Here is a 25,361-nt window from a genome sequence, read left to right as displayed (position 1 = left end):
CTCGCGCTCTCTCTCTCTCTCTCTCTCTCTCTCTCTCCCTCTCCCTCCCTCCCTCCCTCCAAAATAAACATTAAAAAAAGAAACCTGATGTGCTCTCAAAATACCCCTGGGGCCTGTATTTTGTGCCTGAAATTATTCAGAGTGAATCTAATAGCAACTTAACAGTGAAGCTAAAAAAGATAAATTGTGCCAATTCCCCCATTTCCTTTTGATGTGCTTCATAGCACGTGTGTTCATGGAACACTGACACGGTTAAGTTCTGGATTTTGGAGTGTCTTTGTTGTCTTTACAGGCAACTCTTTTTTTTTTTTTTTTTTTTAGCCTGCCTAGGGGTTATAAGTAGCACTGTTGTATGAGGTTACGAGAAGATCTGGAAGAGAGGGAATAACCTTGATAAGTGGGTAAAGTCAGTCAAAACTTCGTGGACTACATAGGATATTGTGTGGCAAGTGGAGTGAACGTGGCATAATATGACCGTGTTTTTATAAAGCAGTGACCAGCTCTCTGCTATCCCCCCTGCCTGATGCTCTCTGGGCAGCTATACTTAAAACACTACTAGTGGCTTGGCACGTGGTAAGCTCTGTATAACCATTAGCCCTTATTATTGTTCACATTGTCTTATGAATACGCAGGCAAATATGAAAGCACATATTTGGTTGTAAAAAAAAAAAAAGTTTTGGGGGCGCCTGCATGGCTCAGTTGGTTGAGCGTCCGACTTTGGCTCAGGTCATGATCTCACAGTTTGTGAGTTCGAGCCCCACAGCAGGCTCGGTGCTGACAGCTCAGAGCCTGGAGCCTGCTTCGGATTCTGTGTCTCCCTCTCTCTCTGCCCCTCCCCTGTTCACACTCTCTCTCTCAAAAATAAATAAATGTTAAAAATAAATAAATTAAAAGGTTTCTGGGTAGGATGAGGTAGAAAGGCTGACATAGGGAGAGACATAAGAGTTAAAAAAGGGAGACAAGTAAAACCAAAAGAAAACAACAGTACTTTTAAAAGTGTGTATTTATTTTTTTTGTAAAAATTATGTAACATGTAAGTTTATTTGTGCATGTACATGCCTGTGCACATGTATAATTTTTTTTTTTTTTTTTTTTTAAATTTTTTTTTTCAACGTTTTTTTTTTATTTATTTTTGGGACAGAGAGAGACAGAGCATGAACGGGGGAGGGGCAGAGAGAGAGGGAGACACAGAATCAGAAACAGGCTCCAGGCTCCGAGCCATCAGCCCAGAGCCTGACGCGGGGCTCGAACTCACGGACCGCGAGATCGTGACCTGGCTGAAGTCGGACGCTTAACCGACTGCGCCACCCAGGCGCCCCAAATTTTTTAAAGAGAAAAGAAAACATGCGTGTTAGAATCCAGCAGATCTAGGTTCAGACTTTAGGCCTAACTCATTAGCTGTATGGTACCGGGTAAGTTACTTTTCGTTGTATGTACAATGTGGGAGACTATCCCTGCCACAGGGTTGTTGGAATTGAACGGGGTGATGCCTGGCAGGTACTTCCCTCTCCTGGCCCTTAGGTCGTTCTCATAGGTTAATTTCTTTCACACACTTCTTCAACTTCCTACTCTTCTGAATTTTTGAGAATTACTTGTACTAATATATTTAAAGTGATAATCAACCTTTTATTTTCAAGGCTTTTTTTTTTTTTTTTACACACATGAAGGTCCAGGCTTTTCACAAACACCAGTACCGACAGGTGTGGTGCTGTGCCTTTGAACTTCTCATTATCTCAGAATTATCTGTGTACAAATTTTATACATCTTCAAATACTTGAGTTTTCAGTAGGTATGCTGGTTCATAGGCATCTTAAAAGTCACTTATGTTGATTTAGGTGTTTTTGCTTAAAGTCTGTTTCTCATGCCTTTTTTAAAGACTAGAATCTGATAGTTGTACATGTCTGTTCACCATTGCCAAGTCCACAGTGCCTCGTGGCCAATGTGGGGTAAGGTCCACAGCCCCAGATCCTTCCTTTCCTCCAGTCGGCTGAGTGGCTTCTCACCAATCCACAGCGATCTATGCTAACTTGGTAGTGACCTTTCTGGTAATGTCCTCCGTAATCAAGGCTCAACCTGGAAGGCAATGCTTAACCCAAAGAAGAGATGGAATCGGTGGAATTTAGTTATCTGACAGATGATAGAGAATCTCTTAAGTAGACAAGGCAGCTTTTCTGTCCCTCATGTTATGTGATACAATAAGCAACCACTTCTTTCTCCCTCGGAAGGACTGAATCGCTCATATACGCACATGTGCTCTCTTGAAAACTGCAACCTTTTGTTTATTTATTTTACTGAAAATTATTTAAATTTGATTTCAGGCTCTGCTGCTAAGTGTTTGGCTTTCCAAGGAAAAAGATATTTTGGATAAACCGCAGTCTGTGTGCTGTCTTCACACGATGCTGTCCCTCCTGAGCAAGATGAGAGGTAAGGTAGATGCCGGTGGAAACCGTGGTTCCCCAGGCCCTGAGATGCAGGCTGCTGCTTTTGCAAATGAAGATTAATTACCATTTGAAAACCACAAAGCTGGGAAAGGAGGATGCTTTCTCGAAATAAAAGGAGACTACAGTGTACAAAACGTTTCTCTAGAGATTCTTTTATGTATGAATAGCTCTCAGTGAGTTCAAAGCATGCTTTATGGAAATTAAATTTATATTTTGTGTCATCAAAAGTAATGTGATGTGTACAATGCGTTTTCTTAATTCATTGAGGTAAGTCATATGGTCTTTGGTGGAGGTCATTTTTTAAATTATTTTTGGCCTCATTAGAATAATAATCCGTTACATCAAAACATTCAGTAGTAGTGGGGCACCTGGGTGGCTCAGTCAGTTAAGTATCCGACTCTTGGTTTCAGCTCAGGTCAGGATCTCAGGGTTCGTGAGTTCAAGCTCCGCATCGGGCTCTGTGCTGACAGTGCAGAACCTGCTTGGGCTTCTTTCTCTCCCTCTCTCTCTGCCCCTCCCCTGCTTGTACTCTTGCTTTCTCTCAAAATAAGTAAAAACTTAAAAAAAAATTCAATAGTAGTTTTCAGCAATGATGAAAATATTCCACAGAGTTACAGTTGATTCAGAAGCAAGACCACTAAAGGCAGCCTAAATAAATGGGATATAAGTATTCTGATAAGAGAAGTTATGGATTTGTTTTCTGAGTCATTCAGAAATCTACCAGTGCATAACTGGGGAATTTAGCTTCTGCATTACATTTGATGTAAAGATTGGACCAGAAAAAATTGACCAGCTCCGAGTCTCTTGTTTAACTTTCTCTTTTTGCCTGCAGTGGCCATCGACGAGACCTGGGACTCCCAGTCTGTGTCCCCGTGGTGGCAGCAGATGCGGACGGCTTGTGTTCAGTCTGAGAACAACGGGGCCGCCCTGCTGTCTGCACACGTCGGCCATTCTGTTGCCGCACAGATCTCGAACAGTCTGACCGAGAAGAAAGTAAGTGGGCAGGGGCGCGCCCATGTTGGGATAGGCTGGGTCTGTCCCTGTCCAGCCTGCGTCGGGGCTGCGGTGTCTTCAGTGTTACGGAACATCTGGAATTTGAAATGTGTGCCCAGCAGGTTCTTATTTGTCTTGTTGGGAGTGAGGGGTGCTGCCCTTAACTTGTTTATTCAGATGACATGCGTATTTGAGCTGAGCCGCCACCTCATGGCATGAGGGGTAAAGTCCTGCAGGTGGAGGGCAGAGGTCTTACCCCTCGTGTGTGGTAAGTCCCTTAAACATGTATCTCCTGCTTTGGTTCCGTCTGCAGGAGGTCAGGGTTAGACTGCGTTATTTCTGAGGTTTGTTGTAGCTCTCAAGTTCTGCGGTTGCATTTATAACCTCTGCCCCCTCTTTTATAAACAGAAGTTGTTTTAGGGGGTGTAGTGTTGAATGACACATAAAAGTTTCCTATTGACCCTTTTGCTTTGTGGTTTCTCCTCATCTCTTGAACACTCAAATTTATTTTAAAAATCTCGTATCTCATGGTAGATCAAATAATTTATTTCTAGGGGACGTTGCATTTAATTGGATGAGTCACTTAAATGGGCCTGTAGACGTTCACTTAACACTGTCGGTCTGAGTATAGTTTCTATGCTAAATTTAAGAGTACTGGCTTAAGATGTTTATAATAATGGAAAGAGAAGAAGTTTGAGATACGTTTTGTATGTTGGTGAGTGCATTTTGAAGAGATACCAGTATCCGGTACTGACAGAAGAGACCCGGGCCCTTGTCAAGGATGGCCCTGCAAACGTGTTGAAGTACACACTGGATGAATCGGGCGTTACTGCAGATCTTCTTGCAGATGTCGAAGCAGTGAGTCCAACTCACTGTTGCCCCAGAGTCTGCCGTCTCCTGTCCCTCCTGTTCCATCCCAGTCAAGTAGTAACATTTGTGAACCAGCATCTGTGTGCTGCTTTGTGATGTATCCTGACGGTCTGTCATCAGCTCTCAAGTTAAAAGCTCATTCAAGTTAATGTCGATCCACATTCTTTGCCAGAGTATCACCAGTGCGTTTTCTGTTAGTTTTCCCAAACAGTCTTGGGTGCTGATTCCGAGGCCCTCACCGACTCCTGGGAGGCCCTCTCTCTTGACACCGAGTACTGGAAGCTCCTGCTGAAACAGCTGGAGGACTGTCTCATACTTCAGACACTACTTCACAGCAGGGCAAACACGCCAACCTCCAAAGTGTCATCGCTGCAGGCTGAGCCCCTCCCGAGGCTTTCTGTCAAAAAGTTATTGGAAGGAGGAAAAGGTGAGCTGGAGTGTATTTGAGCGTTGCACCTGTATATCTGCATGTTTATGTCGTGGGCGTTTCTGCTGGTTTTTATAGAAATGACTGAAAGAATAGGGAAAGAGAAATACACTCAGATTAAAAGAATTCTAACTAACCCACCACGTACTTCTTCTCAAAGTCTGATCCTGTCAGTTCCCTGCTCAGGAACCCTCCTCCCGCTTCCCCCACCTAGAAAATCAGCTGTGGTTCTCGAAGAGTGGAAAGAAAGAGTCAGAAAACCCTCCCTTTTCTGACTTCGTGTCTGTGGGAGGCTGGATTTTCCTCCTGTACTTCAGCCAAAACAACAGATCACGGTGGATGGAGAGCAGAAACTGATGGGAGAGTCCAGATACGAGCTGCACAGTTGAAGAGATTGGCAAAGACGTAGTGTTACCCCTCTTACTAAACGTCTTTTGTTGCTTTGGGGAATACAGCTATTTTCATAAAATGTTATTAACACATAATAGGCTTATTATTTGTATTTAAAAATGAATTAATAAAAATATTTTAAAATTTTGTTTTAACTTATAATACCATAAATATCAGTAAATATAACCCATAAACTCAAATTCTTTGGGACTGTCAGTAATTTTTTTTTTAATGTTCATTTTTGAGAGAGAGAGCATGAGCAAGGAGGGGGCAGAGAGAGTAGGGGGGACACAGAGGATCTGAAGCAGGTTCTGAGCTGACAGCACAGAGCCTGACATGGGGCTCGAACTCACAAACTGTGAGATCATGACCTGAGCTGAAGTCAGACGCTCAACCGACTGAGCCTCCCAGGTACCCCTGGGATTGTCAGTATTTTTTAAGCATTTAAGGAGATTCTGAGACAAGAGTGTCAAGAACTTCTGGAACAAATATAAACTCTTAAGTCTTTTCTCTAAGAATTTTGGGCTTTGAATCCAACCCATTTTTCCATTTCTTGCTGCTTGATTGTGGTTCTAATGAAGGACCTGTGATTCCCCATCTCTGGATCTGAGCCTGCCCCCTTCCTGCTCCCCACCTGTCCCATTCCAGATTCTAAATTACATGCCTTTCTCAAGACCCAGCTCAAATGCTACCTCCTCTAAGAAACTGCTCATGATCCACTAGCTGCAAATTTTCTCTTCTTCCTCCTAATTTCCACAGAACTTTACACCCTCTTCTGTGATTTATTACTTTCTACTGTCCTAGAGACATTGGGTTCCTTTGACCACAAACCTCTTGAATTTTTAACTGTCATGGTATAGTTTCTTTTTACCAGCAGCTGTTTCAGGCATTTGATACTGGAATGAATATATTTCTGGATTTATAAATACCTGTGTATTTATAGATTTTTTATTTAGTTAACTTGTTTTCTCGGGCTTTGTAAGACTTGTAAGCTTTGACCTGAGAGGCAGGCTTTCGGTTTGGCACATATTAAGTGGCCTATGGAGCTGCTCTGAAGGAACATAGGCTGTGGATGCCGTCTTGGCACTCGCCTCCTGCCTTGTCCCAGTTTGTCATTATAACCCAGAAAGAGCTTATACACTCATGAGCCCTAAGTTTTGCAACTGCCACCCGGGGGACATCTCAGGTCTCCTAACTCTGGTGGCCGGTGGGGTTTATGCTTGTGGGCCTACAAGGCTATATATATTTGCGTACTTTCAAAAGCTGATACCTGAGGTTCTGGCTTCAGTCAGCCTGAATCGAGGTGTTAAGATTCTCCCTTTTGGGACACTGGCATGTCTCAGTATGTCCTCCACTACTAGAAGCTGTTAAAAATATAATAGGCTGCTTGGATAAGCACAGAGGCTTGAGAGCCAGCCAGGAGCCAAGGCAGGATTGAATAACAAGTTTCATCTCCTACACAAATCCACTCCTTTAAGACTAGGAGAGGTGGTTCCATCTACTGTATAGAAACCACAGGGAGTCCAGCAAAATGAGGAAATAGAGATATTCCAAAAGAAGAAAAAGATAAAACTTCAGGGAAAAAAAGCTTTAATCAAATGGAGATAAGTAATTGACCTGATAAAAGGTTCAAAGTTATGATTATAAAAATGCTCACCAAACTGGGGAGAAGAATGGATGAATACAGGAATAACTTCAAGGAAATGGAAAATAAAGTAGCAAGGAGAAGTCACGAGGCTGAATAATATGGTAACTCAACTCCATATCCACTACAAGGTTTCAGCAGCAGACTAGATGAAGCAGAAGAAAGGACAAGTGAACTCAAAGACAGGGCAGTGGAACTCAATCAGAGCAAAAAGAAAACATGAAGAAAAAAAAAAGGTATAGATAGCTTTAGGGACTTAGGGGACAATATCAAAGGGGCTAACATTCATACTGTAGGGCTCCCAGAAGGAGAAAAGAGAGAAAGGGGCAGGGATCTTACCTGAAGAAAAAATGGCTAAAAACTTCTCTAATCTGGGGAACATCCAGGTCCAGGAATTTGACAAAATGCCAAGTAAGAGGAATCCAAGGACTCATATTAAGACACATTATTATTAAAAATGGGAAAAACTAAAGTCAAGGAGAGAATATTAAAAGCAGCAAGAGAAAAACAACTTGTTATGTACAAGGGAACACCCATAAGACTGTCAGCAGATTTTTCAGCAGAAATTTTTCAGGCCAGAAGGGAGTTGCATGATATATTCAAAGTGCTGAAAGAAAAAAAAATTTTCAACCAAGAATACTCTGTCTGGTAAGTAAGTTATCATTCAGGAGTGAGGGACAGAGTTTTGCAGACAAGCAGAAGCTAAAGAAATTCTTCAGCCCTAAACGGACCTTATAAGAAACACTAAAGGGACTTCCATAAGATGAAAAGAAAGGGCACTAATTCTTAACAAGAACACATGTGAAAGAATAAATCTCACTGGAAAGGTATATATATATATATATAAAAGGTAGCGGATTAATCACTTATAAAGCTAGCATGAAGGTTAAAAGACCACTATGAGGGGCACCTGGGTGGCTCAGTCAGTTAAGCATCCAGCTCTCGATTTTGGCTCAGGTCATGATCTCACCATTCGTGAGTTCGAGCCCCATGTCAGACTCTGCAGTGACACTGCAGAACCTGCTTGGGATTCTCTCTCTCTCCACCCACCCCCCACCCCTCTCCCATTGACACACGTGCTCTCTCTCTCTCTCAAAATAAATACACATTTTTAAAAAATAAGTAAATACAAGGGGCACCTGGGTGGCTCAGTCAATTGAGCATCTGACTTCCGTTCAGGTCATGCTCTTGCCATCTGTGGGTTTGAGCCCTACATTGGGCTCTGTGCTGACAGCTCAGAGCCTGGAGCCTGCTTTGGATTCTGTGTCCCCTCCTCTCTCAACCCCTCCCCTCATGCTCTGTCCCTCAAAAAATAAAATAAAAACATTAAAAAAAAAAACACAAAGACAACTATGATTATAATAGTTAAGGGATATGCAAGATAAAAAGATGTGAAATGTGACATCAAAAATATAAAGTGTGGTACCGGAGAGTCATTATGTTGAACTTTCCAACAGGATCAAACTTGTTATCAACTTAAAATAGCCCACGACAGACACAAGTTGTTATATCTAAGCTCATGGTAACTACAGAGCAAAAACCTATAGTAAATACACAAAAGAGAAAGAGAAAGGGGTATAGACATATCACCAAAGAAAGTTATCAAGCCACAGAGGAAGAAAGCATGAAAAGAACAGAGGAACCATGAAAACAGCCAGAAAGCAATTAAATGCCATAGGCATACACCTATCAGTAATTACTTTAATTATAAATGTACTAAATTCTCTAATCAAAAGACATCAGGTGTCTGAATGGATGAGAAAACAAAAAAAGAGACCTATATACGCTGCCTAGAGACTGACTTTAGATGAAAGGACACAGAGACTGCAAGTGAAGGGATGGGAAAAAATACTTTGTGCAGATGGAAACCTTTCTTATTTATTGTTTTAAGTTTAAATAAATTAAAAAAATTTTTAACTGTAACTCATTATACCCTATGCTGTCACCTGCTGATAGTGTAGGACCATCACTGTGATATTAACCTAAGCAATATAATCAAGGGCTTGATTCTAGAATGAAAATTACCAGTTGATTTGGAAATCAAACATAAGAAATTAGACCACTCAGCCTACTGCTGTCATTTATTTTCACTGATAATTGTGATGTTACTGTAAAGCTTTTGTTTTTTTGGAAAGGTTGTATTTGAATCCAAGTGGGAAGAAAGAAGGGTTTTGGTGAATTATAGAAGAGTGTATACTTTGTTTTAAGTAATAAACAGGACTCTTTGTCTTGAGTGTTTTTCAGATTACATTTATAATTTTTTTGAACTATATTGATGACCGAAACTTGGGATAGCATCATGTTTCTTATACATGGCTAAGTTTTGCCCATAAATATTCCATATAGGCAAGTTAGTTGACTATTAAAAGTAATATGTTATGCTAAGGAACCTAGGCAAGTATTAATGCTGATCAGTTTCACTTACAATTAAGTGAAAGTGTTTTAAAGATATATTCATCCCTTCATCTGTGTCTGTTAAAGTATACTTTGAATTTGTGGACATAGAAACCATGTGGTATATAGCCACATATATGTGAATGCATTTACATTTCTCTAATATTTTATGAGAGTATAGAGATGCCCTTAGATAGCAGATATCCCACCTGCCCTCACAAGATGAATGGTAGGTATTACACTGGTGAATCTCATGGCTTTTGGGGGTCACTCTCAGGTGCAGAACTGAATGTGGCACTTAGATCTCTTTATAAGGAAGACCCGATCGCGCACTGTGTTGGCTCTCTTTGGTGAACACTGTAAGTTTTCATTTTCTTTCTTGTCTCCAAACTGTAGGTGGCATTGCAGACAGTGTAGCCAAGTGGATATTTAAACAGGACTTCAGCCCTGAAGTGTTAAAACTGGCTAATAAGGACAGAGATGCAGAAAACCCAGATGAACCCAAAGAAGGTATTAACAGAGGTTTATATGAGGTGCCAGAGGTGGAGACGAACCTCGGAACTATACCAGGTAACACAGAAACATGGAGAAAACACAATCCAGAGAGGAGGAGATGTGGCTGAGACTTTGTTAGGGAAAGAATACTAAGAACGTCTCTCTCTTCTGGCTTTCAGACTTGCTGCATTCAGCCTATAGGCAGTTTCCCTGTAGCCTTGAGCTAGATGTGCTCTACGCGCATTGTTGTTGGGAGTATGTTGTTCAATGGAATAAAGACCCAGAGGTAAGATTCCTGCTACTTCTGTTGATTCTGTCGTCGTGCTCATGCTGTGCACCTGTGAGAATGTGTAATTCGGTAACTTACTGGGAACACTGGACTTTCCCCTTTGGAATGCCTCCACACTAGGAGCGGTGCTAGGCCTTTTTCATGATCTCTTACAGTCTTCACAGAAAACCCGTGTGGTGCGGACATTGTCGCGATCCCCACGCTAGAGAAAACGAGAGCTCAGAGAAGTTCTGTTCCATGCCCCGGCATACCTTGTCAAGTTGGGGTCTGGGCCCGGATTTAAGCCTGGGTTTCTTTGTCTTTAAAGCCAGTGTGTTTTGCCCCACTCCTGGTTAGGTTGTGATGAGTAAAGTTATTTCCTTTTGATTTCATACAGGAGACAGCACCTACCTAATAGAAATTTTTAACATTGTAGTCCTTGTGATGAAAGCCAGGGTAAAGATCCTGACGTTCACCTAGCGTCTGCTTATTTAGAAAGCCCGTGTTTGTCACTTCTCTTATGTTTGTCTCAGAAGAAAAATCAAGAAAGTCACGTCCAAGGCTGACTCAGTCCAGGGTTAGCCTTGCTGCCCTTTCTCCTCTCTGCTTGGACACTCTTTTCTCCCACTCGTGGTAGCCACCTTCTCTCCTGGCACATTCACAATCCAGAAGCAGAACGGGAGAAGGGCCCGTCCTGGGGGCAAGAGTCCTAGATTTGGATCCCAGATGAATGGCTGTGACAAGTGTCTGGGTTTGGGCCAGTCACTGAATCTCTGGACCAGTTGTTTTCTCCCTTCACCTTTTTTTTTTAATAAAGGTGCCAGTCCTTCAGGGTTGATGCCAGGATCAAGTAAGATGTCCAAACATAGGATGGATATTCCTCTTTACCAGTAAGTCCTTCACGTAGGTCCCCCTTGTCAGCGCTCCGGGAAATGATCCTCCTCAGGGCAAAATTAACACCTTATCGCCCTTGGATCAGGTTGCACTTTTGAAGAAACATCTCACTGATGAACTCATTCACACCAGTACTTTAATGGTAATCATATTCTTCCTCCAAAAAAAATGGTCTTTGATACATAATCATACATATTAAAGGAAGAGCTTTAGAAAAGAAAGTGCTTTAAGCAAAGGAATGGCCTTTGATCAACTAAACCTTGACCAAAAAGTGATTTTAGGACAGCGGACCCTCTTTTTTTTTTTTTAATTTTTTTTTTTTTCAACATTTTTTATTTATTTTTGGGACAGAGAGAGACAGAGCATGAACGGGGGAGGGGCAGAGAGAGAGGGAGACACAGAATCAGAAACAGGCTCCAGGCTCCGAGCCATCAGCCCAGAGCCTGACGCGGGGCTCGAACTCACGGACCGCGAGATCGTGACCTGGCTGAAGTCGGACGCTTAACCGACTGCGCCACCCAGGCGCCCCAGGACAGCGGACCCTCTTGATGACCCTTGTGTCACCCTCTTCTGTGGACTCCCCTGCAGTCTGAGTGATAATTGTGTTCGGGCTCTCCCCTTACATGGAATATTTTTCTTACATGAAACAGAATGTTAAGGCTATAGTAAGGACATAATAATTTCTAAAATCTGGATAAATTAATTCCAGATTCAGGTCTAAGAAAGTGATACTTAAGAAAACTGTTTTGGGGTGCCTGGGTGGCTTAGTCAGTTAAGCACTGACTTTGGCTCAGCTCATGATCTCACGGTTCGTGAGTTCGAGCCCGTGTTGGGCTCTGTGCTGACAGCCTGGAGCCTGCTTTGGATTCTGTCTCTCTCTCTATCTGCCCCTCCCCAGCTCACCCTGTCTCTCTCTCTCTCTCTCTCAAAAATAAATACACATCAAAAAAAAATTAAGAAAAAACAACTGTTTTTACATCATTCATTATACATTATTCATTATAAACCAAAGGCAACTTGCAGAGTAGACACAGAATTGAGGTCAAGCCCATTGCCACTATTAACAGCTCTGTGACCTCTGGGAACATTTCTGAACCCTTTGTTCTCGCTTTTCTCCTAAAAGTACATGAGGACTAGGGCTACCTCAGAGGGTTGTGGCAATTTATAGAGAAGGTGCATACACAGCGCCTGAGGCTTTGATTAATGTTATCATTGTCTATTGAAATTGTTTACATTTCGAATAAATGGCCGCTTTTCTCATCTTTTTTTTTTTTCTTATCAAATAGCCCTCCCTCCTTACCCCATCCGACCCCTACCCTTCTTCCACCATTTTATGCACACAGCTTTATTAGGATCAAAACAACTGAAATTACTTTGGGGAAATTTTTTTTTTTTTTTTTTTTTTTTGAGAGAGAGCGTGAGAGGGGGAGGGAGGGGGAGAGAGAGAGAGAGGGAGAGGGGGAGAGAGAGAGAGAGAGAGAGAGAGAGAGAGAGAGAGAGAGAGAGAGAGAGATCTTAAGCAGTCTCTGCACTTAGCTCAGAGCCCGATGCAGGGGGCTCAGTCTCACGACCCTGAGATCATGACCTGAGCCAAAATCAAGAGGTTGAACACTCAACCGACTGAGCCACCCAGGCGCCCCACCTTTGGGAAGTCTTGAACACCAGTATGTGTTGGCAAAGGTAATATATTTAATCTTTATACAGGCCATACAGTTACTGAGCAAAGGTCCGGATAATTTCATCGGTTTCGCATGCTGTATTTGAGTGTTTACTATGTAAGCAACTGCCTCAATTAGAAGGTTGAATTGTTTCTCTTCACTGCTTTGGTTTTCCTCCTTGGCTCATATCACCGACATACTGTATAATTTACACACCACATTTACTTGGCTCCCTCGCTGGAACGTAGCCTCAGTGGTTACGTTCCCCAAGGATTCGGGTCTGTTTGTTCGTGGCAGTATCTCTGGCGCCTCAGACACCCTGATGTATAGTAGTTGCTCAGTAAATATTTGGTGAATAATGAATGCATGATATTCGCAAAGAGTAAACCCACTGTTTTCACATCCTTGTGAAATTCGAGTATTAGAGAAAATACTGCTGTTACATACAGACCACAGAAAATTTTGATTCCAGATGTCAGCATATATGACCTGGGGGTTTCTAGGAATCAATCATTGTGTAGATCATGTGAATTTCAAGATACCATTGACACTCTCCTATGAAAAATTACTTCTTACCTAATGATTTTATGTTCTTATCACAGCATTCTTGGGTAGCTTTATGCAGAAATTTATGTAAAAGTTACCATTTATATTGAAGCACCTGTTAAATGATACTTCTGTTTTTTTTTCTCTCTCTCTTTTTCTCCCTGTATGTAAGGAAGCACGTTTTTTCGTTAGGTCAATAGAACACTTGAAGCACATTCTTAATGCACATGTTCAGAATGGTAAGTGAATAGGTGTTAAAAACATAACTGGTTGATTCAAAAGAAGCAGGAATCTTTTAAGTTCGCATTCTGTTACACTTTCGTTTGATAGTTCAAATCTCACCTGTAACTGTGAGTGTGTGTTGTGGTGTGACAAGTACCGGCTGTTTGAAGTGCTGGGAGAAATGCGCTCCAGGAGGGGAGGAGGGGGTGGCCACAGTTCTCCCCTCTGTCCCCGCCCACCGGTGTCCCAGCTGTTCCTAGTGAGTAAGGAGAATGTTAGACAGAAATCACTGCTCTTCTTTTTAGGTCACAGGTAGATGAGGAAGGAGGGCTGGGCTTCTGAGGACTGCAGTTCCTGATGACAAAGTTAGGGAGCCAGGAGCCTAATCATATATACCCTACAAAATAGCTTGTGCTTTTTTTTTTTTTTTTTTTTAAGTTTATTTTGAGAGAGACAGTGCACAAGAGAGCAAGCGAGGGTGGGGGGAGGAATGGGGGCGGGGGGGGTGGGGAGAGAGAGAGAGAGAGAGAGAGAGAGAGAATGAGAGAATATATCCCAAGCTGGCCCTGCACTGTCATGGCTCGATCTCACGACCGGGGAGATCACGACCTGAGCTGAAATCAAGAGGTGCTGAACCGACAGCCACCCAGGTGCCCCTGGTGCTCCTTTTAGCACCTGTGAGTACCCTTCTGGTGGCTGCCACACCGTGGGGACTGCTGATGTCTCCTTGGAAAAATGTCACACATTGTTGTAGGAAAATTGTAAACAGGCTGCTGTTTCCATTAAATGGATGGCTGGGTTTCCCTGGAAGAATTAATGGCACAGCTCAGAACGAGGCTAGTTATTTTACTAATAAGTAAGCGGGGAAACTAGAAGTTGGGCCACGCAAGAGGGAGGCGTCATCTTGATGTCTGTGTGGTGAACTTTAGAGAAGCTCCTTGTCTCTTCTAGAATGGTACCGCCTTCTCCCAGTGTGACGTCAAGTTGCAGAAGTTCTAAATTGTCTCGCTTTATGTGAAGAGAACTTGAAAATTTTATTTACTCGTCTCTTAGATCTGACCTTCTTCCAAAGAGAAAAGAGAAATGACTCATTTGGAAAACAAGGTCTCCATAGAATTCTTTCCTTCTTGATAAAATTAAGTCACTGCTAACTTCCGGCTAGTAGTTAAGTAAGAACTTACCCGTTTGTCAGCTTCCTGGCTTCTCACCCTTACATCCAGAAGCAGACAAGGGGGTAGTGGTGACCGCATGGGAAATGTCACGTTTAAGTTGCCTAATTGACCACTGTTTCTGAAAGTTTGATGCCATGGTTTATTGTATATGGAAGTATAGAGCCCAGATTTCTTGCTCGGTGTCTTTTGTATTCCGTTTTGTTTTTTTAGTACTTCCTTACATGACACTTTATTTGGTGGTTGCTTATGAGAAAAATCAGTTTTAGACACGGGGCTGTTTCTCCTGTTTGGCTGTTTTGAACAATGCTGTTCTCAACACGCCTGTAACGGGTCTTCGTGTTCATCCCTCCAGTAGAGTCCCCGGGCCATAGGGCAGACACGCGGTTAGCTTAGTAGATGTGACCAAGCAGTTTTGCAACTTGTGATGCCCCCAGCAATCCATGAGCATTCCAGTTTTTTCCACATGCTCCCCAACACTTGGCACTGTCATTAAAAACAATTTTAGCCTTTGTTGGCGTCTGGGTGGCTCAGTCGGTTGAGCGTCCAACTTCGGCTCAGGCCATGATCTCACAGTTTATGAGTTTCAGCCCCGCGTTGGGTTCTGTGCTGACAGCTCGGAGCCTGGGGCCTGCTTTGGATTCTGTGTCTCCCTCTCTCTCTGCCCCTTTCCTGCTCGTGCCCTCTCTCTTTCTGTCTCTCAAAATTAAACATTAAAAATTTTTTTTAAAAATAAAAACAATTTTAGCCTTTGTGTTGTTTGTGTAATGATATTTTCTTGTGATTTTAATTTGTATTTCTCTGATAACTAATGATGTGGATCTTTTCTTATGATTATTAGCCTTTTGGATATCCTCTTATGCAGCTCAGTTCTGTTTATTGTTGAAGATCAAGGTTTTTGGTAATTTCATAAGTATTCCATAAGATGTAAGAAATGATATGTAAATAGCCCATATAACTTTATAAGTTTAGGGAAGACAGTAATTTATTAGGTGTGGTGAAAGGGAAAATCGATCCGCTCTCTACTTACCACTTTTACTTGCTGTCTAGGTATTGCACTGATGATGTGGAATACATTCTTGGTTAAAAGATTTTCTGCTGCTACATACTTGATGGATAAGGTAAGGTCATTTTAAGTGTCATCTACTTGTTTATTTTGTTCCCTTGATTAATATTAGAAAGATTATTTACAATGGGCCTTGTTAGACTTTTTTGTTTGGTATTACATTTTACTAATGCTCAGTTAAACGTAATTCCCATGCTGGCATCTTGATGACCTGGAGAAGAACCTCAGGTCCTTGAAAGCAATTTACTTTATTTTTTATTTATTTTTTTTTTTAATTTTTTTTCACCGTTTTTTATTTATTTTTGGGACAGAGAGAGACAGAGCATGAACGGGGGAGGGGCAGAGAGAGAGGGAGACACAGAATGGGAAACAGGCTCCAGGCTCCGAGCCATCAGCCCAGGGCCTGACGCGGGGCTCGAACTCACAGACCGCGAGATCGTGACCTGGCTGAAGTCGGACGCTCAACCGACTGCGCCACCCAGGCGCCCCGAAAGCAATTTACTTTAAAAGCTCCTTAAGCAACGAGAGTAAGACTCGTGGTTGAATCGGGGATTTGCACTTTTTAAAAAATGTTTATTTTGAGAAAAAGAGGGAAGGAGTGGGATGAGGGGCAGAGAGAGGGAGAGAGAGAATCCTAAACAGGCTCTGTGCTCAACACAGAGCTGGACACGGGGCTCGATCTCATGACTGCAAGATCATGACCTGAGCCGAAATCAGGAGTCAGACGCCTAACCAACTGAGCCACCCAGGTGCCTCGCACCTTATTATTTTTTTTTTTAATCTTTTTTAAGTTTTATTTATTTTGAGAGAGAGAGTGGAGGGAGAGAGAGAATGAGCATGTGAGCAGGGGAGGGGGGGGAGAGAGAGAGAGAGAGAGAGAGAGAGAGAATATCTCAAGCAGGTTTAGCACTGTCAGCACAGAGCCCAATACGGGGCTTGAACCTACAAACCGTGAGGTCATGACTGGAGCTGAAGTCGAAGTGTACAAATGTACAGTTTCTCATCAATCTTTGGATGTAGGGCTAAGATATTTTCTTTGAGTAGGACTGCCACCCTACTTTGGTTTTCCTGCGTAAACCTCAGCCCTAATGCCTGGCCTATGATTTCTAGATCCTGATTCTTTAACGTTGTGATGCAGTCTGAGTGCAAAAGGTTTAGATTTTAGAAGCTCTGCCCTCATCTTTGTAGCTGTCCCTCTGTCTAATCCAGTAGACATCGGTGTTAAATCTCCACAAATGTTTTGAAAGCCTTCAACCCGGTAGTTAAATAAACAACTCCCTTTGTTTCCTCACGTTTTATCAGTTACTTCATTAAGTTGCATAATTGCGACATTACATATGACACCCAGCGTGAGCAGCTTGGGAGCAAACCCAGCACCTGGGCAAAGACTGCAGCCGGTGGGGCCCTGCCCCCAAGCTGGGCGCCAGGCCGTCATCACCGTCCCCAGGCCCGTCCAGAGGGAGGTTCATGTGGCTCAGTTAAGCGGATGTCAGGGGAGTTACCGCTGTAATTACAACATGTTCTTTCTGATGTCGGTGACAGACGTTCCTAAGCCATGAGCAGCGCTCCATTCAGACCCACTTTGGGCCACAGCTCCTGTCACCGGTAACATGTTTTTCTAGTTACACCTGTTTTTCCCTGTGTGCTCACCTTCCTTGCCTGCTTAAATGTTTCTTTTTCGAAACTCACTCCTATGGCCTTTCTGATCCTGTTCTGTTCACCTGCACCTCCGACCGCTGCTCTTTTGGGAGAATAGTGACGCGAGAGTTCTGCGTGTATGTTACTGCTTAGTGTTCTAGCATTCTCCCGTCCCCGGTCACGCTTGAGCCTCACAACCTGGATTTGAATTTTTTGAGCAGTCCTGAACGAGGAGGCAGAGAATTTTGATGAGTCATTTGACAAGTATTGATTATGATGAGTATCTCTTCTGTGCCAAGAACTGTGCTAAGTTCTATGGCCGCAGAGCTAAAAGCCCCAGTCCCTGCCCTCGGAGGACTCCCAGTCCACAGGGTACATAGGGCTGCCTTTGGAGTGGAGAAGAGGAAGTAAGTAACAGACCAGAGGGAGGGCTCCTGGGCTGAATTTTGAAGATGAGAGAAGAAGAGGCGTAACAACAAAGTCGTGGACACGGGAGGCTGTGTTTTTGATTCAGAGCTGCGAGTAGCTTCGTGTGCTTGAAGCGCAAGCTTAGGAAAGTGCAGGAAGCAGGGCATGAAGTACTTCCTGGGTAGGCTCTGGATTTGGGGTTTTCTAATGGTACGTGTAGACCATTCAGCGTAGGGCACATACGGCAGGGGGAGGGTTGTCAGTGGTGGCCCTTCTTTGTCTTGAAGACACTGGGGCAGCTGGACGCAGGGGAACGATAGGTTCAGATTTGCATTTTAAAGGCAACAGGGTGAAATGTTGGGATTGGGACGGGCTGGGCTTGGTCGTGTGAAGGCCATGGCAGTGATCTCAGGAGAGGCAACCAGGTGAAGCGGCCTTTGTGCTGGAGTCCCATCCCTGGTACTTATCACTGCCTCCTGTGAATTCTGATCAAGGCATGTTCCTGAAGAGCAGAACTTTCCGCTCCCACTTATCACCTTGGTAAAGTGCACGGTGGAATCTCAGTGCTTACGGAATCGAGAAAATCAACCTGTTTTCTGAGCTAGGAATTTAACTTTTGTCTGCATTAGATTGTCTCTCCTTACCATTTAAAAAATTATCGTGTGTCTTTATCAACAGGCAGAATTCTTAGCTGCTCTTTATTCATAACCTTGAGTTTTGTTCTGGGTTTGAAGGCAACACAGTTACTTGATTGTACAAATTGATCACCAGATTTTTAGAGTTTTTTTTTTTATTTAATAGTTCAAAAATATTTATTTTTGAAAGGATTGTTTGGGGGCCCAGCGTGACATATTTTCATAATATATGTTTTAAGTTCTACCACAAAGTTAAATGAGCAGAACCAGCATTTATTTATAGCTCGATTTAGGTTTTTTAAATTTCGTTACTTTTTATTTCCTATACCATAGTAATGCCTTTTTTTTTCAATTGTTAAATAAATATAGTATTCTGTGTCCTTTTGCCTTAGGTTGGAAAATCACCAAAGGATAGGTTATGCCGCAGGGTAAGTGAATCTCCTTTAACTGAATGTATAGTTAATCCTGTGCTTTACGTAGGTACCTTATTAACTTCAGGCAGGGGTGAACTTTGCCTTTGTTACCGTTTTGGTGGCCTGTCAGGAGATAAAGGTGAAAAGAGAGTGTGATACTAAGGAGACTGGTCACGAACTGCGGCCGATTTTAATTGACCTTTCCAGGTTGTCAGATGCCCTGTGTCAGGTGAGTTTTCACAAGGTGTCTTCAGTCTGGACCGTGGATAGGAGGGCGCCAGGCTGCCTCGGCTTTGCCGCACGTGGTTTCTGCGCTTCCTGACGGCGGCAGCCAGCGTCCGGTCGAGGCAGATTCACGAGCGAACGTAGCCACCTTTATGTAACCACCATTGTACGAATAGTCTTAAGCAACATTCCAGCCCACGGATACTGGGCTTCCGTTTGAGGCCAGTGATTAACAGTGCAGACTTTTGCTTGAAGCTTTGAAGTATTCTTATTACAACACCTTAGGAAGTAACGGGGCACGTGCACGTAGCCGTTCTAGGCCCACAGCCCTGAAGAGCCGCCTCCGTCGAAGATTCTTCCGCTGTGCCCTCGAGAGTGGCTCTGTGGCTACGGTTATACCTGTGTGCGCTCTGGATCCCTTAGATGCGAGGGGCTTATTGGTTGGTTGTTTATGTTGACTCCAGGCAGTGGTACCTCGTAGGTCAATCTGGAGTCGGGAGGAACGGTCTGGTGCCCCACAGCACGGGTCTGGTGTTCAGTTCACAGGCTCGAGGATTCAGGTTTTGTTCGGAGGGTTCAGCTCCGTCCCTGAAGGATGCTCCAAAACCAGAGCAGGTTGTTTTCTCGTGACCTGACAGATGGGGCTTCCGTGTGTGCGTCTTCCCGTGCCAGGGTCGTGTGTGTGGCTGTGAGGTCTCGCGCAGGTGGCCGTGACGTGCCTTAGCGAGCCTGCCCGCAAGCAGAGTGCCACCGTCCGTGGCGTCTGATGACACCGTGTCTTTCAACACACGAAGAACACTAACTTTCATAAGGTTGATAGTGGTACCATAAGTTTTAAAGCCCGATTTAAAATTAGTTGACGCTCAAGAAAGGAATAAAATGTGCCCGTGTCTTCCTGTCTGTGCAGTGCAGTTACATAGGCCTGTTTTTTATTTTTCTGATAGTAAGTGTAGCAGCTTTGCTTCTGGCACTAATTATGTTCCTTTTAAAAAAAAAAAACAACAGGATGTGGGGATGAGCGACACGGCAATGACCTCTTTCCTCGGCTCCTGCTTGGATCTTCTTCAGACTTTAATGGAGGTAAAAGAGGTGTATTTGCATTCTGAACTGTCTAAGACAGTAAAGGTTTTTATTTTTTTTATTAATTTTTTTCAGTGTTTATTTTTGAGAGAGGGAGCACGAGCGGGGGACAGGCAGACAGACAGGGAGACACAGAATGCGATACAGGCTCCAGGCTGAGCTGTCAGCACAGCGTCTGATGTGGGGCTCGTACCCATGAACCATGAGATCGTGACCTGAGCCGAAGTTGGACGCTTAACTTACTGAGCCACCCGGGCACCCCTAAATGTTTTTAAAATCATTGGACTAGAGAAAAAAGTTTTTTCATTTATTCATTTCTTAGTTTTGACTTAAGCCCCCCAAATGGTGGTTTCTTATAAAGGATTAGATTTGTTGTTGTAAATCGGAGGTGCGGGGACAAAAGGGGTTTGTACTTCCCACTGGTAAAGCTCGTTAACGTGTTTGCAAGCTGTTATCTCTCCGGTTCTGAACACAGTTCTCTGTTCTGAAAACACGTAGGCTGACGTTAGCAGGGATGAAATGCAGGCACCTGTCCTGGATACGGAGGACGCGTGGCTCGCCGTCGAAGGACCGATCTCGATCGTGGAGCTGGCCTTCGAGCAGAAACACATCCACTACCCGCTGGTGGAGCACCATTCCGTCCTGTGCTCCATCCTCTTCGCCATTATGAGGTTTTCTCTGAAAACCGTGAAGCCGCTTTCACTCTTTGATAGTAAGGTAAGTCCCTCCGAGGACGCCCGAGCCACCTCGGAGCCGAGGGTCTCGAGACGCAGGACGAGGAGCCAGACTCCTCTTTCCTACTTGAAGTTGCTCGGTACTTGTGTGACTCAGGGGGATCCTGTCTCTCTCAGAATGTGCTGTGCGACCCCAGACACTTCCTATCTAAAATCTGTCTCGACCCCTTACCCGCACTCTGCCCTTGACCTACGCTGCTGTCCTCCTAATCCCCAGCTGCGCCTGGGCGGACGGGAAGCCGTGAAGGTCTCTTGCTGTCTCCCCTTCGAGCCCCTCTCGTCGATTCTTCCTGAAACCGCCTCCGTCCGTCCCTCCCCATCACCCAGTTCAGGCTTTCTGGTCTTTCGCTTTCTCTCCATCCAGTCAGTCCCACGCTGCCACAGTTCCCTTTCCAGAACGCACATTTACTCAGACAGGATCCAGACAGCTGGAGATGAAAATCAGAAGTCAGGCGGTTGGCCAGCTTTATTCCTTAGCCTTTCACTGACAGAAGCAGAGTTGGAGAACACAGCTTAGCCTTGTGGGAAAGTGGTGTATTTCACCCTCAGTGACTCATGTGCCTGGGGCACGGCTGCACTCGCGCGGGCTGCCCTTCAGGCTCCTGCTCCCTGCACAGAGGCTGCCCCCTGAAGAAGGAACGCAGGGAACGCTCAGCAGCTTGTCCCAAATTCACAGGTCCCTTTAGCGGGGAGAGCGCGGGTGGGGCGGGAGACGCCGGCCCATTACTGCGCTGGAGGCAGAGGAAGGCTCCCCTCACCAGGAGCTGCCTCTCTTCCCTCCACCCGTTCCTCCGTGCACCTGCCCCGCCAGCGACTCCTGATTACCCCCTCCCCGAGAGCAGGCAGACACTTTGCCCTCTTCTCACTGCGGTGGTCCGTTTTCCTAGACCGTGGTTTTGCTGTGGCCACAGCTTCTGCGTGTTGTCCCTTTCTCACTTAAGTGTCACCTTCTCCTCCAGGTCTTGGTCTGCACTCCCTAACTTACCACGTCTTCGCTGTTCCCCCGGCTCTGTGCCATGCCTGGCACGCCACAAGAGCCCAGTAAATGTTTAATAAATTTAAAATTAAGGAGACGTTAGAGAAGAGTCAGCGTCAGCAGGATGCAGAAGAGGGGAGACGCGGCCGTGGTCTGGGGAACCAGTGACAGCGATGAGTCGCTGAGGGTGTGGACTGGGGAGGAGGAAGTCGTGGAGGGTCTGGGGGAACCCGTACCATGAGGACGGGCTGGGAAAAGTGCCGCAGGACAAGAAGGGGCACCAGTTCCATGAGCTCCCAAGCTCGGAAGGCTCGTGGCTTCCCAAGGAAGCCCATGTAGAGGGGTTTTGGATGTGTTGAGTTAGGGGGTAGATATAAACAGAAGTAGCTATGTTTTAAGAAAGTTATTTTCACGTTTAAATCTCAGTAGTTGACCTTTGAAAGGTAGAAGGCTGATGACAAATTTTCATCTACCTCATAAAGTAACAATATAGTTTTTACGTTTGTGAACATAGATTCTGGATGAACGTTTATAGCTTGCATTGATGTTTGTAAAAGCAGAAGGTAAATTTCTTTTCTTTAAAGAAAAACTAAAACCGCGTGCCCAGCTCAGTAGTCCCCTCAGGGAGCTTGTGAGACCAGAACACGTATTGGACAAGCCCGGTGGTGATGTTAGTCCCGGCCCAGGTCATGCCGGGATGCCCCGAGACAGCTGTGGGACTCTCACGTGCAGAGGCGGTGGGGTTTGGCTGGTCAAACCGAATCCTAGCTCTGCCATTTCCTGGCGAGTCTTCCTGAGCTTCTCCTGGCCTCCGTTTTCTCATTCAGAAGTGACGATTCTAGTACCTGCCTTATGGTGGTTCTGAGGGTTACGTTCACTTAACGCGAAGTGCTGAGCGGTGTCGAGAACGTGGTAAACAAATGGTGCTGTGCTAGCTGTGCATACGTGTTCCCCGCCCAGAGGCTCTCACGTACGGTAGACCCTCATTAGAACTGAGACCACCAGGCGGAATCTAGAGAGTAACAAATTGTGCGTGAGTTTGCGGGAAAACCTTGAATCAGTGATGTCTGTACTGCAGGGCCTTGCCCTAGGGAGTCTGCTGTTTCTCCTCACTAAAGGATGAGTAGCTTTATCCTCACTGGCAGTCACGCTACGGATAACCTTTGAGTCTAGAACATACGTTAGAAGATACCCGATGACTGTCTGCAGGTGAACACACAGCAGCCTGGGATGGTGGGGTCGTTTGTCCAAGATAACATGGTGGCAGGTGTGGGCCTGGGACTAGAAGCTGGGTCTTGGCAACGTCCGGAGGCCAGTGTTCTTGGCTCTGTGTTACACTTCCTTCCGAGGAAGTTCTGAAATCCAGCTTTCTGATGTTCTGCTTCGCCTTTTCAGACGCACATCCATTCTCTTAAAGATGTCTTCCGAGTTGAACAGGTGTTTTTAAAAGAATTCAGAGTACACACATGTCTTTGTTATCTATTACTGCATAACAGATCATCTCAAAATTTAGTGGCTGAAAACAACAAACATTTACTACCATTTTCCTGGGTCAGGAATCTGGGTTCTGCCCGCCCTCCACCCCTTAGTTAGGTGCCTCAGGCTCAAAGGCTTTCAGGAGTCTTGGGGTAGGGTTTTAGCCGGGGCGGCAGTCCCATCTCGAGGCCGAAGTGGGGTGGAGATTGGGGGATCCACTTGCGGGCTTCCGTGGTTGCTGTGGGTGCTGGCTTCCCTCAGGGCAAGGAGCGCGAACGTGAGCACCCAAATCTGGAAAGTGACACGCTAACGTCTCTGCTCTTCTGCCGGCACCAGGTCCAGCCCCCACTCAAGGGCAGGGGACTACCCGAGGCCTGCAGAGCAGGGGGAGGGGGATCATACCTTAAAGGCTGCCTACCGTATACTAGATAATTATTATAAAAATTAAGTGAATAAAATTCTGAACTGTTACTGTTCAAGGAGAAGAAACATCAACCGTGACTTATCCATTAAATGACTAAATTTTAAAATCTTTTGTCTTGCCTTTAATAGTAATGTACTCATCAGTTTTTCTGGTCTTTTCTTTCTCTTCAGGGGAAGAATGCATTTTTCAAAGACCTAACTTCAATTCAGTTATTACCTAGTGGGGAAATGGATCCAAACTTTATTTCTGTACGACAACAGGTAAATTACAATTACTGGATTTTGTTTGTGTGTCTCAGAAAAGAATAGTAAATAAAAAACGTAGCAGGTCTTAATTTGACGACCACTTCCAGGGTATTCTGGAGAGCCATTTTTCCTTTCAAGTGTATATTCCTCTTTGATCATCAATTTTAATGGAAAAGCTACCCTGATTGAGAGGAAAGCCAACAATTACTTGATTTAGACATTTTAAAACGAGATATACTAACAGTGCTCTGTGTCCTTCTCCATTTTTGAGTTCTTACTGAAAGTCGTTAGTGCAGCCGTCCAGGCCCAGCATTCAGTCATGAAGGACAGAGAGTCCTCCGAAGAGGCACCGACCGCTCCTTTTGGGAAAGACCAAGATTGGCCAGTTCTGGCCGTGGATCTGGCTCATCACCTTCAAGTTAGTGAAGATGTTGTTCGAAGGCATTATGTGGGGGAACTCTACAACTATGGAGTTGACCACTTAGGAGAAGAGGTAATATCACCCTAGGAGCGGGAGGTGGGGCTCAAGTTAGAACACGTATAGTTGGAGTAAAGAATCAGAAAAGTCTCCAGTTAAGCTTTTTGCTTTTCTTTCTGTTAGAACTTCTAGGCCCCCAAATAAAAGAATATTAAAATATAAAACTGTAATCAGTTGCCCGTTTCTGGTCTGTGTTAACAGACTGCTCCAGTGTGTCAGGCCTGTTCTATGCAAAGGGCACACGAGTAAAACACACAGACCAGATCCCTTCCTCGTGGGATCAATAGTCTGCTGGTAGCAGAAGAGCACGCTGACTTCTGTACTGAGAAACGCTGTGACGAACAGCGGTGCTCAGAGGTGACATCTGAACCGAGCCCCCGAGAAGAAGATGCAGCCAGTAACAGAAAACTGGGGCAACAGAGCTCGCGGCCCGAGTAGCGACAAGAACAGAGGCCCCGTAGCGGGACTAGCTTGGCAGCGCGCCAGGCCAGAAGGGCCCGCGTGGGGGACCGTACGTAGCACGGAAGACGAAGACGTCAGAGACGAGGCGGGAGGTCGGCAGGGGCCAGGTCCTGTCTCGTAGCTCGTGGTGATTCAGAGTGTGCTCGGAAGCCACTGGAGGGTCGTTAGCAGTCATGATGCGATTTTAGGTCCCCTTCTTTGCCGGAAATTTAAAAACTGACTCTTCCAGTCATATTAAATTAAAAAATTAGGGGATAAGAAAAATTAGGTGAGGAGGAGAAATCTGAATTTTGAATGCCAAATTTGATTTGGACTTTTCTTCTTTGGTCGTATACATGGCCACAGCTCAAAAATGAACGGGCATCTCTTCACTGGCAAAGCCTTTCCTAGAGTAAGTAAGTCTGTTAGCTCTTACCGTACGTTTGTCCACGTTCATCTCCTCAGGCCATCCTCCAGGTTCATGACAAAGAGGTCCTCGCCTCTCAGCTGCTGGTGTTAACAGGGCAGAGACTGGCACACGCGCTTCTCCGCACCCAGACGAAGGAAGGCATGGAGCTGCTGGCCCGACTCCCACCCACGCTCTGTACCTGGCTGAAAGCGATGGTAAGTACGAGAGCGTGGGATCGATGAGGCCACTGGATGCCTGCCGTCTACCTGTCTGTCTGTCGGTCGTCTATCAGAGACAGAGA

At 44.7% G+C, this 25,361-nt stretch overlaps 1 protein-coding gene and 1 long non-coding RNA gene across 6 annotated transcripts in view; one reads left to right on the top strand and one right to left on the bottom strand.

The window, feature by feature from the left end:
* Window positions 1-25,361, top strand: part of RAB3GAP2 (RAB3 GTPase activating non-catalytic protein subunit 2) — a 104,244-nt gene that overhangs the window by 75,501 nt on the left and 3,382 nt on the right. For 3 of the 5 annotated variants that reach the window (XR_009254011.1, XM_058700592.1, XM_058700591.1), the window contains exons 22-35: window positions 2,319-2,424; window positions 3,274-3,434; window positions 4,503-4,731; window positions 9,557-9,730; window positions 9,835-9,941; window positions 13,194-13,260; window positions 15,463-15,533; window positions 17,021-17,083; window positions 18,552-18,587; window positions 19,803-19,877; window positions 20,376-20,594; window positions 23,658-23,747; window positions 24,004-24,225; window positions 25,117-25,275. Coding sequence is in view for 4 of the 5 variants with exons in the window: in XM_058700592.1 (XP_058556575.1) it covers window positions 2,319-2,424; window positions 3,274-3,434; window positions 4,503-4,731; window positions 9,557-9,730; window positions 9,835-9,941; window positions 13,194-13,260; window positions 15,463-15,533; window positions 17,021-17,083; window positions 18,552-18,587; window positions 19,803-19,877; window positions 20,376-20,594; window positions 23,658-23,747; window positions 24,004-24,225; window positions 25,117-25,275 (1,779 nt within the window). In the remaining variant the exon portion in view is untranslated. The remainder of the gene's footprint in view (window positions 1-2,318; window positions 2,425-3,273; window positions 3,435-4,502; window positions 4,732-9,556; window positions 9,731-9,834; window positions 9,942-13,193; window positions 13,261-15,462; window positions 15,534-17,020; window positions 17,084-18,551; window positions 18,588-19,802; window positions 19,878-20,375; window positions 20,595-23,657; window positions 23,748-24,003; window positions 24,226-25,116; window positions 25,276-25,361) is intronic. The other 2 variants (XM_058700594.1, XM_058700593.1) reach the window with 1 other exon arrangement.
* On the bottom strand, window positions 1,660-25,183 carry LOC131495601 (uncharacterized). The gene is made up of 2 exons (XR_009254012.1): window positions 25,088-25,183; window positions 1,660-4,815 (listed from the first exon to the last, which is right to left on the bottom strand). It is a non-coding gene; the product is annotated as an uncharacterized LOC131495601 (long non-coding RNA).

This window comes from Neofelis nebulosa, chromosome 15, assembly GCF_028018385.1.
Source record: "Neofelis nebulosa isolate mNeoNeb1 chromosome 15, mNeoNeb1.pri, whole genome shotgun sequence".
Classification (NCBI taxonomy): domain Eukaryota; kingdom Metazoa; phylum Chordata; class Mammalia; order Carnivora; family Felidae; genus Neofelis; species Neofelis nebulosa.
This window is presented reverse-complemented; position numbering and strand designations above follow the sequence as displayed.